Genomic DNA, 16,292 nt, shown 5'->3' with positions numbered 1-16,292 from the left:
ACTAGGCCTACTATTACATACTACTCAAGGGGCCCCTCTTCTTTCTCGCTCGCTTCCCCACACAGAACAGGAATGCTGTGCATCTTATTCCCTTTCTACTGCTCCACAAGGCGTGCAATAATAAACGCAGCCCGCTTGCCTGCGATATAAACGACCTTGATGGATGAGTGGATTTTCTAAGCCTGCTGATGGTACGATTTTCGGAGGATTTAGTCCACATCTCCCTGACCTGGTCGCACAGCAAATGTTATGGGTGTTGTGGTAATTCGTTCAGCATAAACCATTCGCAAGCATCAATATCATATTATATATATATTCATACTATTTGTGGTAAAAGATATTTAGAAAACGTAGGGATATTAAAAGTTACATCCTGGACCAAAATCATACAACGCTGCTCCTAACAAGCACGTACATGGTGATAAGTGACGAAACATCAAGCTTCATCTCATTCCCTCTCCAGTCTTCGTTCATTGCCTCATGTTCTTCCTGTCCGTCCACCTCGTCATGTTCTTCAGGTTACAAGGCCAGCAAGTCGCCGTTGCCATCGCCATGAGCCGGCTGCAGCACAGCCTGCGGCGCAAGGGCGTTCACCACATAGCCTGTTCCCCCGCCTCCTCCAAAGCCGTCGTCCCCGCCGTCTATTCTCATCGCCGCCATCTGCTGCGTTCCGATGCTAGAGAAGTATGCGTCCGCGTCGCTGACTGCCTGTGCCAAGTTGGGTGCTCCGTTTGTAGTAGGAGAAGCAACGGCGTTGCGCGTCCTGAGATCGATATTCGTGGGCTGGCTGCCGTTGCCGAACATGCTGATGCTCTTCTGGTTGTCAATGTTGTTGGCAAGATGCTGCTTCTGCAGTGCCGGGGAATCAATCAATTTTCGTGGCCTAGCAGAGCGGAACACGGACTGCACTGGCTTGAGATAGACTGTGGCCAGGGTGCCGACGTTGAGGCACATTTCTTCCAGCGTTGACGACTCCAGCCGTTCCGACTCGGCCGTAATTGGAGGCTTCTCTCCCATGACGATACTCTTTGCTACGTTCATGTCGGTTGATAGCAGTCGCCAGTACATGTAGGCTCGATCACGCAAATCGGGATTATCCGTTTCTTCTGTGGCCCACTTCAGGACCTTGGGTACCAGCTCCTGGCCCTTGGTTGGTCTCTGGATGAAAAGCTTGACTGTTGCGGTAAGAAGTGCCAGCTGAACCTCTACAGGCTCATCTTGGAATGAGTATAGGAAATCCTCCAGCAGGGCGTCGCTGTTTTCAATACGGTCCGCATACTGTCCAATGACCCAAATCATGGCAGCCTTGGCCTCTGGCTCATCAAGGGAATCCAGATGCTCGCAAAGCGTGCCGATAATTGATTCATACTGGTTTGGATATTTGCGGAAGATGTTTCGGATCACTACTGTAGCCTCCTGGACGATATATGTGACCTTGGTGGCAACTAGCTCCAAGAGCAGATCGATGCATCGTCGAGCGGCCGGCTCGATCTTGATGGCGAGCTTGCCGATTGCGCGAACAGCTTTCCGTACGAAATGCACGTCAATTTCCGTAGCATATTCTCTCAACTCAGTGAGAACCTCATCAATATTCTTCTCGTTGGCCAGCATGAAGATCAGTTCCAGCTTGGTGACCTTTACGTAAATGGGATCGTTGTATTTGCAGAAAAAGACTCGGATATCGTTTCGTAGCACCTCGGGCCGTTTTTGCAGAATGAGAAGAGCGTTTCTTAGGGCGAGGTATTGCACCTCGGAGCCCTTTGCTAACAGCGTAACGAGGGGCGGGGAAAGCTTCTTGCATAGTGCCGAAATCTGCTTCTGGTCGGCGATATAGTTCATCAAGTACAGAATCACACGAATGCAGGTCAGGACGACTGATGAGTTGGAGTGAGAAAGTCGTGGGGCGATTCGTTCGGCCAGCAGTGAGGCTTCGCCCGATTCTTGAGGAACATAGGACATGAGTGCCTCTAGGATATATGTCTGACCCCATCTGATGGACAGTTAGCAAAATCCATACAAGTATCAAGTGCTCTTCGCTAAAATAGTAGACTCACTCAGAACAGTCAGGCAGGATGGCAACCATTTTTGAGGCATTGGTGTAATCAATAGTCAGCTTAATAGCGTCACTCCTCTCCCAAATGTCCATCAAGCCTGCCAGTGCGCTGGCAACAACAGTGGGGTTGTCGTCCCTGAGGAGAGAGTTGAGACGATCGATGAGGTCTGATTGCTCGACCATGTGTCTGTCGTGATCATAGAGCTTCGCAACACAGAATGCGGCCGTCTTTCGAACGTATGGGTCGGAGTCTCTCAACATAAGTTTAACTAGAGGAACCGTGGCAGCGACGAACTCGCGCACGTGGATATATGATATCGTCCGTAGAGCGAGTGCTCGTACTAGCGGGTTGGGGTCTTCGATATCCTGAGTCCACCAGTTAGCTCACTGTTGTGATACATGATGAGCTTGAGATACTGTCGCTGAACTCACATGCTCCAATATAGGAATCGCATTAACTGCAATCTCTGGTCGAACTCGCGCATAGTTCACCAAGTATAGAAAGCACCTATCAAGGCAGGAGTGTTAATATCGACTTTCACGTTCCAACAGTATATGTTCTGACGTGGGCCATACATCTTCTTAATCTCCAAGCTCGAAATGTTCATACATCCGATAATGTCGGGAAACAGCGCAACCATATCGTTGTTGCTCATCGTCATGTTGGCGACAATGCGCTTGAGCGCAATCTTCTTGGTCGCATAGTTCTTGTCTTTCTTCCCACCGCTGTTCAGCTCGAGACGCAGCTCGGCGACTTTGCCCTGCCTTGATCTTAGCTTATCGAGAGTAATATTTGGCATGTAAATGAATCCGAGTGGGAGGGCCATCATGTTATGAATCGCGCAGCTGCGCAAAAGTAAATAGTCATTGCTGGGGCGAGCGAGGAAAGATTATCGTAGAGCGCAGCTATCGCAATCTCTTATGAAGAGCGAGATCGCGATAAAAGCATTCGTCACTGTCGTCGCTGCCGCTAGGTGGGTATTCTAGCAGCAGTAAAGCATAGAAATCATCCAAGACCCAAGTACAGGCGGCAAGTCACAGTAACGATGCGCATAGAGTCGCGCGCACGAGGGGGAGTGGGCTATATGGGCAAAATAAAAGAAAGCAAGGCGTAGATAGCAACAGTATCATGGAAAAGACGCAAGATGGAGACGGGAGAGAAAAGCAAAAGAGAGACGAGAGCTTACCCGAGCGAACAGCTTGGAGTCCCCTCCACCAACGTTGCCAGACATGGTGCCAGCAGCTACGAATCACGTCGTCCTCCTCCCCCGCAGAATCGATGCAGCGCGGCCTGGTCTAGTCTGCTTCAGACAATCTTGTAAGTAGTATCGCTGCTTCTGTAGCGGGAATGTCGTCACGCGCCGTTGGCACCCCTTGTTGAGATTTAGAGGGCCTCCCAGGTCCAGGCACAGGCAAGCAAAATGCGGGTTGGTGCTGCAGCCAAAGCGAGAAGCGCCCGAATTCCGTTTCGCTTTAGACAAAGCCTTGTCGATAAATGCGCTGGCCGAATCGCCTAAATTGCTCGTGAAACCAATGGCGCTCTGCAAGACGCTTCACACCCACCACCTGTTTCTTAAAACAACGCAAGGCTATGTATGTGTCCAGGGGAGAAACTCGCACGCCGTCACATGTATCTTCGTTTCCGTTTAAAAAAGAAGGCAAGGCTGACCAATCGATGCCGAAACGCGCCAGCTTCTTCGCTCCGGGATTTGCCTTGTGTGTCTGAGCGTCTCGCGGGTCGTGCGTCGAGGGGGGAACAGAATTGGAGGTCGGAGGCGTGAGGGAGAGGGTTTCCGGACCCGAAGACGGTCAAAAAGAAGAAAGAAAGACAAGGCCGAAACTCGCAGTCGCTATTCTTTTGCGGCTTCGAGAAGCTGCGGAAGATGCAATGTGGAAAAAGGGAAAAAAGGAGGACACGCGCCGCCGGCAGGGTCGGTATGCAGGAATAGGCCAGAGGCCCAGGCCTTGTATGGCGCACTCCGGGGCTATCGATAAGAGCTAATTAGGCGCTGTGGATGTTGGCGACCCACCAGCAATTCAGTGACAAAGTAGCAACACAACAGCTATTCCGGGACCTTGCCTTACGCAATATCAATTGCGGCGAATCCAGCCAACAACGAGAGTCGAACCGCGTTTCGCGCAGCCGAGGATCCTGCATTAAGTCGAGTACGGCCAGTTCATCAATCGATTTCATAGCAACACTGACGACATGGCTGCCGCTCAAGAGCCTCCCGTGCCTTACTGGGTCGCCCAGCTCGACTCCCCTCCCGCGGCAAAGTCCAAGGTCAACGGCATCATCGACCCTCCAGGCTTCTCTACGGCGCCCAGCAGCGCCCCCAAGGTTCGTTCATTTTGTTCACTGACACACACAAAACAACATGAAGCATATAAAACAAAGGAGCAAGGAAAAAGAAAAGAAGGAAAGAAAGCTGATGTCAGATCCCACAGAAAGGCAAAGACGTCAAAGCCCAGCCCCGAAAGCCTCCCTCCGCCGAGGAGAGAGACACGCTCAAAGTGAAGAAGGCCTGGGAGGTCGCCCTCGCCCCCGTCAAGGGCCTCCCCATGACCGCCATTATGATGTACATGTCCGGCAACTCGCTGCAGATCTTCAGCATCATGATGGTCTTCATGGCCTTCAAGAACCCCATCGTCGGCCTGATGAGCACGAACCAGGCCTTTGAGCGCTTCCAGACCGACAGCAACTCAGGCCAGATCCTGCAGACCAAGCTAGTGTATGTGGCGATGCAATTCTTGGCGTTGGCGGTGGGTGTGTGGAAGATTAACTCGATGGGTCTATTACCGTAAGTCGAAAAGGCTTTTTCTGCCACCCATGTTATTTTCTTTCTCTTTCTTCTTACTAACACGCAATAGCACGACACGGTCTGACTGGATGATGTGGGAGTCTCTGAGAGAGCCTGTAGAGCACGCAATTCTAGCTTTGTGAATTAATGGAATTATCTAAAATTAATAGTGTAGTACGATAATGACGACTTTGATGAGTATCATGTGCTATGGACGGATCTACTGTCCGGGAACAAACGCCGCTGCTATGCAATTGAAAAAGCGATATAACGCTATGCCTGTAAGCAGATGTATGTAGAGTGTGAAGGGGGAATTTAAAAAAAAAAAAAAAAAGAACAGAGCAAGAAAATATAAAAAGAGAAAACCATGTCATGTCATCGTAAAGGCCATTATTTTCATTTGGCCTCTGCCGGTCCCGACCTTCCCTGTCCGTTTTGAGTGCTGTTTTTCCTCTGCAACTTCTCTGCCCTCCAGCGAGGACCTTGCTTTTCAATGAATCTGAGCCAGGGCAAGCATGCGACCATGAGTAGTGCAAGAAACGTAAAGCACCAGCCTCGGCCCATGGCATCAATCATGTAATCTACGACGGCGGTGGCCGCAGCGCCAAATAAACAGCGGACAAGATTGTTTGCTGCTGCTGCCGTAGCTGTTGAACCGGGATATAGATCAACAATGAGTGTGTTGAGAATGCTGAAAGTGCTTGGGACTAGCATGCCAATCAAAAACACAAGGACGAGCGGAGCAGCTACGCTCGTTTCTGCCTGCAAGGCCCAGCCATAGCCAATGACAGCGGCGGCACCAAGCAACAATGAAGGGTAGATGGGCTGAATGCGTGCCGACTCGATGGGAAAGTCCCCAATCTCGTTCCGGCGCCCATGGCTTGGGTCTACCCCCAACTTCTTTGCGATGCGGCGGTAATTCCAATCCACTACATATCCTTGCAAAACAACTGTCAAACAGCACCCCAGACCGTATGGTAAGAAGCATAACCCAACTTCTAATTCTCCAAAGTTGTATATTGCAGCAAATTCAGTCGATAACGTGGCGGCAACCAGGATGAAATTGACGTAAATGACGGCCGCAATCAGCAGGACTTGGCTCATCTCTTTGTCAAACGCAATGGCCAGGGTACCTAGAGGATTGGGAAACCGCATTTTTTTCTTGGGCCCCGGTTCTGGCACATCTCCAGTCTTCCTTCTCCTCAGAAACTCCACCAAAGTAATGTTCCAAGACTGAGGAGTGATGGAGCCGTTTCCAACCACGTTTCGACACATTTCGGGCACGGTAGCAACCCATGGAACCAGCCACACCACGACAAAGATGGCACAGAACCAGAAGATGGACGGCCATCCCAAGTATTGACTTAAAAGACCTCCTATCACCGGGCCAATCGCGGGTCCAATATTGGCTCCAACGCTGACAAAGCCCATATACTTTCCCCTCTCAGCGGTCGGTGTGATGTCTGCAATCACGGCATACGAGAGCGCAAGCGTACCGCTGCTCCCTGCCGACTGAACACATCGCAGTACGAGCAGGGCAGCATAGTTGCGTTGCAAGGCGAGACCAATGTTGGCACAGAGATAGATGATGAAGGCAACGGTGAAAGCGGGTCGGCGGCCCGCCATGTCGCCGAAGTCACCAAATATCGTCGGTGAGAGCCCCTGGAATATCATGTAAGACGTCAGGGTGAAGTTGATGAGTGAAATGGAAACGTTGAGCTCCTCGGCCAAGGCGTCCAGTGCCGGAAAGTAGATGTGTGCTGTCATTGGCGAGACAACACTGGCCACAGTCGCCATGAAGGTGATCCATATCTTCATGCGGCGAGAAAAGATGCTGTATGGCTCGCCGGTCGCAGGTCCAGGGCCCTGTTCGACATCGTTCACGACAGGCTCGCCCCGAGATTGGGACGTCAGCAGCTCTATTGCAACGGTCTGGTCCGTGTTTTGGTCTCCTAGAGACTCAGAGTCCGACTCGCCCTTCACCGGCGATGAGATCTCGTCTGTCTCTTTGTCAACCCGGGTTGTCGTTTCATCCTGCTTCATGACGACGCATGCGCGTTGCCTACGAATTATAGCAAGGGAGCAGTCGTCGAGGCGAGTGGCGGATGTCGATGGTGAAGGGTCGAAAATCAAAAATCAAAAAACAAAAGGGAGCGAAGGAAGAGGAGCAGATGCTCCCAGCTTCGGATCGGGTAAGGTAGTAGCGGACGAACACGCCTGTGGACGATCGAACTGCGATTCCCCACAGATTCGGTCGATGCCCGTTATCTACCCCCCCAGAAATGCCGGCGTTGTCTCCCTGCTGTCGATTCTCTCTCGCCGCATGGAAGAGATTGAGCGAGGGATTGATCCTGGGTGTAATCTACTGTAGAGCCAGGAATAATGTATAAATGTTCCGTCAGGACTTTAAGACGCCCCTGCATTCATTCCAATATGGCAAAGAGACGGAAGAAAACCTCGGCTTTCGGGAGGGCCATGGCGTATTACCAGTGTCAGACTGCCAAGTGTCGATATGTACCGGCGTTCTGGACGCTTTATACCGAAGGCATTTAGTCTCTTTATTAATGGTAGCAGTACTGCCCGGCAAACAGTCAGCAAGGGAGGAAAAAACCATGCGGTTTAGTATCGATCCGGCACGCGCCCCTTCCTCCTCGGTCGATGTCCGAACAAAAAGGAAAAAAAAAAGAACGTATAAGATCTCGTTCCATCCGCGAATCACAGCTTTGTAGCCGTTAGTTCCCGCCCACACAACTCAAATGTTGCCTTGGCCTTAGCGTCGATATTCTCCGGTGGCGTGCACCACCGACACGGTTTTTCTCAGCTCAGCATCGCAAATCGCTGGTAACAGGCACGGGCATGGGCACAGGCACGGGCATAAGCTAACGAGGCAAAATCACGGTAATCGAACAAAGAATAGGAGGCTTCGGCTTATCCGTCTTGCCGCCCGTCTGCCTTAGTCTATCCGTCGGCTTTCCTGGAACATGAGGAAGCGCAAGCGAAGCGATATCCGGCAAATGCAAAATGCGGAGCTTAGGCGTTGTGCATATTGGCTGCATATGTCGGCTCAAGGCCGATCTGCAAGCGGCAGCCCAGGTTGCACAGGCGATCAGTGAAAACAGCCTTCTCATTGGGAGCCGTCAAGCCGTGTGTATGCGCTTGAGAGAAGCTGTGCTGCTGCTTGGTAGCCTTGGGCTTGCGTCTTGCCTGCAGTCGCATGAATGGCGCCAAGCTGGTGAGAATCCCTGTAACTGTAACTGCAACTGTAACTGCAACTCATACTCAACAATACCCTGAGCGGACGAGTTCGCGGCCCCAACGCCGCGCCTCGGTTGGCCAAACGGTTGGTCCCTGAGTCGTAAAATCATAGTCTATGAAGTCAAAAGTCGACGGAAATAGCCCGGGCCATGCAATGTTGTGGATACAGTTCTCGAGTAGATCAGAAACTAGCAGCGTTGGCAACTTGTGGCTTTGTGGAAGTATTTTGAGTCGGCAAGTGGATAGGAGGATGACTAAGCACCAGCGCAGCTGCCAGAAGCTAACACAATACGTAGCTCTAAAACCAGCGGACTGAGCTGGCCGGCCGAATGACGTGTGTGCAACAACTTATCTGGTCGCCATAAGATTTTACCAGCGGCGATTGAATATTGTCATATAAAAGACGGTAGAGATGGATAGGTCGAGCGTCCATGTATCGTCGGCGGTGAACATCACATCGCAGTTCAATGAACTTCTTGTGAAGCACAGCGCTCCACCAGTCGTGAACAAGGTCTCGCTGGATGATATTGATAGCTTCCTCAAGGAAGCATACCGCATCGTCCGTCTTCTTGGCCAATTACACATGCTTTTTGAGGAACCCATTCTAACTCTCTTGTAGAACTCGCACATTGTTAGCCTGCACCGACAGCTTCAAGATGTGCGGCAAGCATACCTATCCACGGCGCAGCCTCGCCGATCGCAGGCTCGATTCGCCCAGAACCAGCCGCGAGTATTGTCCGACCGAGAACGAGAGGAAATCGACGCCAACGCCAAGCAGATGATACGAGAGCTTAACGCCAGCATAAGGTCGCTGGATGAAGCCGAACAGCTTCGCCGAGATACGGAAGCGGCGATTATTCGCAAGAAATACACAAAAGGGCTTGGCGCACTCGGCTCATGGGCATCTGGCGGCATTGCCAGCAGCAAGTCTGCGGAGCATGCTGCGGCGGAAGATCAAGCCCAGCAGCTGGGCGGCTACCGAGACGGGGTGGTGTGGTTCCTACGCCAGCGGCTGGAGCTGTGCTGTCGGACGCAGCAAGACATGATGGAAACACGGTTGCGTCGAGAGCTGGAGAAGAGCCGCAGCATGCTGCCAATTGGAGACGTTGCAGAGTTTGTCCCGGCGGCTCACAAACCACATCGGCAGACTTCGGGTGGCGCCTTCGAGCCTGGAGCCGAAGAACCATCACCCGCTGCGTTTACGGAGGGCTTGACCGAGGAGCAAGTCCAAATGTTTGAGGAGGGCAACCAGAGCATGATGGAGCATTACGAGAGCACATTGGATAAAGTGAGGTAGGTTATGATTTTCCTTGCAAACACAGCAAAACGACCTGGATGGGGCAAGTTCAAAATTTCCAAATTGCTAACATAATGATGCATTATAGGACGGCGGAGAAGTCGCTATTGGAGATTTCAGAACTCCAGACACTGCTGGTTAACAACCTGTCGGCGCAATCCGAAAACATTGAGCTGCTCGTGTCTGATTCGGCGTCGATGGCGGATAATGTCGGCGGAGGAAACAGACAGCTGAAAAAGGCCACTCAACGGCCGAGCACGGCGCGGTATACGTTTTTTGCAGCAAGCGGTCTATGTGCGTTCTTGATTCTTTGGGACCTAATCATATGAAAACCGACCAAAATATCAAGATGGGACATTTATTTCATGATAGCGGAGCATCGAGTAATGAGTAGAATCACTGGTAGAGAGCATCGAGTAGAAATCATACAATGTAAACGCCACCTCTCGTACAATTCTGTCTGGCATGACAAAGAACCGTCTCGTGCCAGCACTACTGCACGCACAATGACCCATGGGGCTGAGTCTAGGGGAAGGACGGCGGCATGTGAAAAGACGGGGAAGAATCAGCGCGGGCCACTTTTCTGCGGGGATTCATGGGATTTTTTTCAGGCCACGAGGGTTAGGGGCCCGTTTGCAGCGACGGTACCTGACTCTCGGATTGACAGAGCCAAGAGCGCCAATGCTGTGGATAGCAGGCCACTTGGAATACCAGGTACTTATGTGTCATTGGATTCAAGGAGAAAGAAAAGGGAGAAATTTCGAATTCGAGCGTGTCCAATCGGGATCGAGCTGCGCCGTGCTAGACTTGGGGTTCGAAAAAGTATCGGCTTGGGATGCACATGAAAAGCGAGCTGATACTCCTTTGAGCGTCGACTTCCATGTGCCCTTGGTGTGATGTTGCGAGCATCGGCTTGTTTCGGGAGGAGGGGAGAAATCCTGCTCATAATCAAGATGCCTGATATTTCCCATAGCATCCATTGTTCCGAGAAATACTACTACTAGTAACTGTTTACCTTGCCTACATAGTATGTACCTATGGAAAGGGGGGCTCATGATGGACAGAGGGAGGTCCCATGACGAAGGCTTTTGGTCATACCTCTAGTATGAAATGTACTTGAGCTTCTGCGCAGGATATACTCGCATGCACCCCAGACGCACGTAGATCAGTCATGTCTCGATATCCAATTTAACGTGTACCGAGTGTGCTTGGACGCCGTAGCAGTCGGCTCTCAGCCCGCACAAGCCGAGGCCTCGGCCAAAAACCAGCCCCATAGCCTGGAACAAGCACATGGCATGGCGATAGATAAAAAGGCCATGAGGCAGTGAACAATTGTGTAAGCCGAGACCCATTTCAACCTTTCTTCCTCTTTATCAAGATACTGCTGTACCACTACCGTTGCCTACTACTACCTACCTAGTACCTACTGCTTATCCCAGCAGCAGTTATTGTTCTGATTGCGCTCTTTTCGCGGAGTTATTACGGGGTATTTACAGCATAGCACCCGACCTGTCTCCTTTGGATCCGGCCCGTCTTGGACGTATTACATGACCACTGCTGTCAAATTCGCAGACAAGGTGTGTATGATGCATGCATGCAAGTTGGCAGCGCTGCCTGTTGCTTCTCTTCCCATTGTCCGCTCCGCTTCCCCGAAGTCAATGGCTGTTCAGGGGGGGCTTTGACGGAACGAGCGCCGTTCTGCATTGCTATGAGTGAGCTAGGAGTTGGGACTGTTTGCTGACTGCATCGCGGCCCAAAGATTCCTTCAGCGCTGCTACAGTATTCGCCACAGGAAGAGACCATTAGAGTCAATATTGCCATTATTGCGAGCGGCGGCAAAGACACCTGCCAAGCCCCTGAAAACAGCTCTCCCCGGAATTCAGAGCTTCGAGCCCTTCCAGCTTTCTGCGCTGAGCCTCGCCCCCGGCCCCATCGGCTCCGTCTCGTCTCGCATTTTCGAGCTGCCCAAGGGATTTTTAGGTCTGGTGACGTGCATCGGCGGGTCACAGCAGGCGTTCGAATAGCAGGCAGCTAAAGCAGGCGTATAGCGGCCACAGCGGATCCTCCGGTTCCCTCCAGGCGCCTCTAGGCCCCAAGTCCCTCCCCCGCGACCCGTCACAGGCTCTCCGTAACGGAGCACGCTGCATTTAGCCGTCACCCCACCGGGACCGCATCAGGCCATTTGCGTGCTGCGTGTGGCATTTCGACAGCCTGAGAGCAGCGCATTTATCTACAATCGAACATCCCGCCGTCTGCGCCATGGCTCCTCCATCATCATCATCATCACCGCAACCCCCATCTTCTTCCGCCTCCCTCGCGCGCATCAACAACATTGCGAGCCACATCTCCCCCGCAATGGCCTTCACAACCAGCTTCCCGGCCGACACGGTGCCGCAGGCGCCAGAGGATCCTCTCTTTGGCCTTGCCCGCGCCTACAGGGCTGACAACAGCCCGCTCAAGGTTGACCTGGTATGTCTGCGACATTTCCCCCTCCCTCTGTGTTGCTTGGAGCGGTTTGCCATGCCCATTTGCCTCTGCCCGTCGCTGTGACTCGACGACTCTGCTCTGTTGTTGTAAGCACGGCTGCGACGTCGGAGGCCACCAGCCCACAAATCGCCCAATGCTTTACTAATAGATACGTACGAATGACTGACTGTTTGTTCTTGTTTGCAGGGAATTGGCGCCTACCGAGATGATAATGCCAAGCCTTGGGTTCTTCCCGTGGTCAAAAAGGTATGTTGTCTTTCTTTTCCCTGCCGTCGTCTCATGTACGGAGCTAGGCCCTGCGTTGCCAATGTTAGTTGGCTCGCTTGCGATGCTCCGAATAAGCTCAATTCCCGCAACCGCGATTGGTCCAGGCCAGCTTGCTGCATATCTGCACGAATCCTGTCAGCTACCAAGGCATTGACTGACCCCACTGCGTCATACAACAGGCTGATGAAATTCTCCGAAACAACCCCGAATTGAACCACGAATATGCCCCGATTGCTGGTATCGAGAGCTTCACCAGCAAGGCTGCGGAGCTGATGCTCGGCGCCGACTCCCCCGCGATCCAGGAGCGCCGCACCACGTCAGTGCAGACCATCTCGGGAACTGGTGCCGTCCACATGGGCGCGCTGTTCCTCTCCAAGTTCTACAAGGGTAGCCGGGTCGTATATGTGTCCAATCCCACATGGGCAAACCACCACCAGATCTTCAACAATGTCGGCATTCAAGTCGCCCAGTACCCCTACTGGAACAAGGAGACCCGAGGACTGGATTTTGATGGCATGAAGTCTACCATTGCCGCAGCCCCCGAGGGCTCCATCATCCTGCTCCACCCCTGCGCTCACAACCCAACCGGAGTCGACCCAACACTAGACCAGTGGAAGGAGTTGGCCGTTGTTATCCGAGAGAAGAAGCACTTCCCCTTCTTTGACTGCGCCTACCAAGGCTTTGCCTCTGGCGACCTTGCTCGAGACGCCGCCGCTGTGCGCTACTTTGTCCAGCAAGGATTCGAGCTCGTAGTTGCCCAGAGCTTCGCAAAGAACTTTGGCCTTTACGGAGAGCGAGCTGGCTGCTTCCACGTTGTGACCGCCCCTGCTGCCGACGCTACCACTACCATTACCCGCATTGCATCTCAGCTGGCCATTCTCCAGCGATCAGAAATCTCCAACCCTCCCTTGTATGGTGCCAGAATAGCCAGCACCGTTCTCAATGACGCCGCGCTCTTTGAGGAATGGGAAGGCAACTTGAAGACAATGTCAGGCCGCATCATCGATATGCGCAATGCTCTCCGATCCAAGCTTGAGGAGCTGGGAACCCCAGGAACCTGGAACCACATCACAGATCAGATTGGCATGTTCAGCTTCACCGGTTTATCAGAAGCCCAGGTTCTGAAGCTCCGCGAGGAGTACCACATCTACATGACCAAGAACGGCCGAATCAGCATGGCCGGCCTAAATACACACAACATTGACCACGTGGCCCAGGCCATCAGAAAAGTGGTTGGTGAGACACAATAAAGAAAGACTTGCATGATATTTGACATGGTAGATGGTGGTTCCAAGGACTTATGGCCTGTAATAATCGCGGCCGCTGGCTAGGAATTGGTTTTTGTTCGATTAGGGCTCTACTTTTTTTTCCCCCTCATTTTTTTTTTTTTTTTTTTTTTTTGGTTGGTCGCGTGGGTATAGATGCCGCTAGACAAATAGTATATATATGAGGCTTTCGAAGCCCTGGGCTTTGTCGTTTGTCAACGATCCAAAATTAACAAGACCGTCCTTGACTCGTGATAATTGAACGTCTACGCAAAGACCCGCTTCCCCGGATAGACATCTCCATAAATTCGATCTCAGTTGGGGCTATTCTTAGCTTGTACAATACCGAATCTCAACACTCTGTCCTACTAGAGAGTAATGTATTGTTAATTACTATTACTTAGTCTGAAGTATGAATTGTTTGATACATGATTGTAAGACACCGTAATGCCATTTAATATAGTTTCCCTTGGGTATTATACGCCTCAACGCAAAATTGTTTCATTACTTCATCGTGCTGCAATGGAGGAAGCGCTTGAGGGCTAGAGCAACTTGTTTGTAACCAAAGCCCATCCGCAGGCTTCATATTAGACAATTGTTATTGCCAAGCCTAGGCTTTATATGGCAATCAACTCTACCCTCGACTTCATGGAGTACTTTGGCGCCGATTTGGATTTGCGTTGACTAGTCCTAATTGCTCTCTTACATCAATTCTATCTACTTCTCCTGTGTATCCACGCCGTCTCTACTCTGTAACTACTGGCTGACCAAGCGGCTCGCTGATACATACAAAGTCAATCTTCTTATACTAACTACTATAATATCTTTCTTCTAGATGTATGTATTTCATCATACTGCTAAACTACCACAACTAAGAGGAGAGAAATGCAGTACAAAGATGTCAGTAACAGCCATCCTACCGCCAGTTCTTTAAGCCGCCTCCACAGCACAATAGTAGTGCAGATCCCACGTACCCCCGATTTTCACATGAAAATTAAGTGCTGTGCTCCAAGAAGTACAATATCCCCCCCCCCCCCCCCCCCCCATCAATGGCCAGCATTAACAACGCGTACCAGTGAATTATTTTTTCACACCCCGCTTCGGTGCCCAACAAGAGCCTTCAATGCTTCACAAAAGCAGCCAATACCAGCACAGAGATGTGCTTTTCACCCGGCTGCAGCCATAGACTCGGACACTATTTTGCGAACCTTCAACTTTGCCTGAAGCCTCCACTTTTTACACTGCATTGAACTGGACTGGACTGAGCCACGTTTGATCAAGGCAATCGCATCACACACTAATGCGTCGGCACTTTTTAAAAAAAACTAGCAAATACGACGGTAGTTGTGATTTGGTATTAGGCAGATGCACGAGGCAGATATGCTACTGGCTTGTCTGAGGTGTTTTAGTGACAGAGATGCAGGCTATTGCATGTGGTTGACGTGTTCCTGAAATCACGATTCTCTACGCAGCAACGACAATACTAATCGAACAAAACGAGGTAATCGGCAAAGACAAGGCAACACCCTATCCTTGCTTTATTACTCAGTCCATTTCTCCACGTAATATCAAAAGTCAGCCACATTTCAAGCAGTAGTCATATCAAGAGGGTACTGGCAGTAGTAATACAATACCCCCAGGGCAATATAATTACACAAACCACCGCCCACATGTCACAACCCCAGCATAAGAGAGGAAAAAAAAGAAAAGAGCATTGATTTCGTAAACCAAGACAAGCAATGTCACAGTGTAATCTCCACAAGTGTAATTCACTGTAGCACTACTGCTGCCAGCTCGGAACATGCATCCGCGCACAGCCTCGCTGTCTCCACAATCTCGGTGTGATGGAAAACCCTGGCTTGTGCATAAATCTAGATTCATCTCCAAAGACGCCCCCAGACATTGAATCAAGTCTAGAATAAAAAAGCAACGAGATCCTTGCTTAAGATAGCCCACGCACAAACTACTAGCCTAGCAGTATACCTAGCCGCAAGTAGGTACAAGCATGTATGCTGTCTGATGCTAATTCTCCCCAAATGCAACGCTCTTCCACACCATCCATGCTCAAAAATTTGTATCCTGATCAAGGATATATGCCACGACCCTCTAATCCAAACAAGGAATACATGGACGATAGGAAAGTCGCAAATATTAGGGGGGGAAGCTCTCCCCTGTAAGCTTCATACACGTATGTACCCCACGTGCGAAGCACTCTACAACACGGGAGTGGTTATTCGCCGAGATTACTTATTGTGCGGCTGAGAATCATTAGGGCCTAGACTAGAAAGCCATAAGCATAAGACTAGGCTTGCAATTACTGTTTCGCTTGGTGCTTAGAATAGCCCAGCCTGGTTTTCTCGAAACTATAGTACATGCATGCACCAACACACGGCCTACACCAACCAACCCCAACTCCTTATAAACGCCGCTCCGAATCCAAGGCAGCAACGCCACGTATCTCCAAGCGGTGAGAGTAAATCAAATTTATGCAAATAGTCTCATCCTGAATGAGAGAAAGAAGCACAAGAATTGGCTAAACGCTGCTCCCCTCCCCTCCATCGACGCCTGATGCTTCCGGTGGGAGAAAGGCTCGATCCCCGCGTGTATTTGGGGGCCATCGAAAGGCTTTGAGTATCGGCACGCCCAACAGGTGTATACGTATTGATGAGTTGGGATAGTTTCAAATCCCCAGATACAAAGATGCGAGAGGGAGTGTTCAGCTCGGAGAAGATGCCATTTCTGAGCCTCTATTGACCCTGAAGCCATTAGCTACTAGTATCTAGCCCGCGAAAGGTTGGGATTTTGGCATCAATTCTCTGAAGATTAAACAGAAATACCAATGTTATATATACTTAGCTGGGCGTACT

General features: G+C 51.0%; 7 protein-coding genes across 9 annotated transcripts; 4 read left to right on the top strand and 3 right to left on the bottom strand.

Moving 5' to 3' along the window:
* Positions 1 to 286: 286 nt before the first annotated feature.
* TrAFT101_000916 (uncharacterized protein) lies at positions 287 to 4,194 on the bottom strand. Of its 2 annotated transcripts, XM_066126190.1 has the most exons (5): positions 3,241 to 4,194; positions 2,630 to 2,814; positions 2,486 to 2,561; positions 2,055 to 2,419; positions 287 to 1,990 (listed from the first exon to the last, which is right to left on the bottom strand). In XM_066126190.1, exons 1-5 carry the CDS (start codon positions 3,283 to 3,285, stop codon positions 520 to 522), a joined length of 2,142 nt encoding a protein of 713 aa, XP_065982289.1. In that variant the 5' UTR covers positions 3,286 to 4,194; the 3' UTR covers positions 287 to 519. The 2 variants fall into 2 exon arrangements, with proteins under 2 accessions (XP_065982289.1, XP_024765150.2); XM_024903311.2 differs by lacking the exon at positions 3,241 to 4,194 and having other exon boundaries at positions 2,630 to 3,200.
* Positions 4,195 to 4,262: 68 nt separating this feature from the next.
* TrAFT101_000915 (uncharacterized protein) lies at positions 4,263 to 4,997 on the top strand (the record flags this gene model as incomplete). The annotated part of the gene is made up of 3 exons (XM_024905947.1): positions 4,263 to 4,394; positions 4,502 to 4,854; positions 4,925 to 4,997. The coding sequence occupies 3 exons, from the start codon at positions 4,263 to 4,265 to the stop codon at positions 4,995 to 4,997; spliced, it is 558 nt and encodes a 185-aa protein (XP_024765148.1).
* A 253-nt stretch (positions 4,998 to 5,250) lies between these two features.
* Positions 5,251 to 6,897, bottom strand: TrAFT101_000914 (uncharacterized protein; the record flags this gene model as incomplete). The annotated part of the gene is made up of 1 exon (XM_024909403.2): positions 5,251 to 6,897. The coding sequence occupies one exon, from the start codon at positions 6,895 to 6,897 to the stop codon at positions 5,251 to 5,253; it is 1,647 nt and encodes a 548-aa protein (XP_024765147.2).
* A 987-nt stretch (positions 6,898 to 7,884) lies between these two features.
* Positions 7,885 to 8,219, bottom strand: TrAFT101_000913 (uncharacterized protein; the record flags this gene model as incomplete). The annotated part of the gene is made up of 2 exons (XM_066126189.1): positions 7,885 to 8,083; positions 8,134 to 8,219. 2 exons carry the CDS (start codon positions 8,217 to 8,219, stop codon positions 7,885 to 7,887), a joined length of 285 nt encoding a protein of 94 aa, XP_065982288.1.
* A 230-nt stretch (positions 8,220 to 8,449) lies between these two features.
* On the top strand, positions 8,450 to 9,849 carry TrAFT101_000912 (uncharacterized protein). 2 transcript variants are annotated; one of them, XM_024901707.2, is made up of 3 exons: positions 8,450 to 8,668; positions 8,729 to 9,402; positions 9,495 to 9,849. In XM_024901707.2, the coding sequence occupies exons 1-3, from the start codon at positions 8,522 to 8,524 to the stop codon at positions 9,733 to 9,735; spliced, it is 1,062 nt and encodes a 353-aa protein (XP_024765146.1). In that variant the 5' UTR covers positions 8,450 to 8,521; the 3' UTR covers positions 9,736 to 9,849. The 2 variants fall into 2 exon arrangements, with proteins under 2 accessions (XP_024765146.1, XP_065982287.1); XM_066126188.1 differs by having other exon boundaries at positions 8,646 to 9,402.
* A 1,104-nt stretch (positions 9,850 to 10,953) lies between these two features.
* On the top strand, positions 10,954 to 11,441 carry TrAFT101_000911 (uncharacterized protein; the record flags this gene model as incomplete). The annotated part of the gene is made up of 2 exons (XM_066126187.1): positions 10,954 to 10,983; positions 11,166 to 11,441. 2 exons carry the CDS (start codon positions 10,954 to 10,956, stop codon positions 11,439 to 11,441), a joined length of 306 nt encoding a protein of 101 aa, XP_065982286.1.
* Positions 11,442 to 11,665: 224 nt separating this feature from the next.
* Positions 11,666 to 13,410, top strand: TrAFT101_000910 (uncharacterized protein; the record flags this gene model as incomplete). Its single annotated transcript, XM_024899276.2, has 3 exons — positions 11,666 to 11,875; positions 12,080 to 12,139; positions 12,340 to 13,410. The coding sequence occupies 3 exons, from the start codon at positions 11,666 to 11,668 to the stop codon at positions 13,408 to 13,410; spliced, it is 1,341 nt and encodes a 446-aa protein (XP_024765145.2).
* Between the last annotated feature and the right edge of the window lie 2,882 nt (positions 13,411 to 16,292).

The sequence above is a fragment of the Trichoderma asperellum genome, chromosome 1 (assembly GCF_020647865.1).
Source record: "Trichoderma asperellum chromosome 1, complete sequence".
Taxonomy (NCBI): Eukaryota; Fungi; Ascomycota; class Sordariomycetes; order Hypocreales; family Hypocreaceae; genus Trichoderma; species Trichoderma asperellum.
This window is presented reverse-complemented; position numbering and strand designations above follow the sequence as displayed.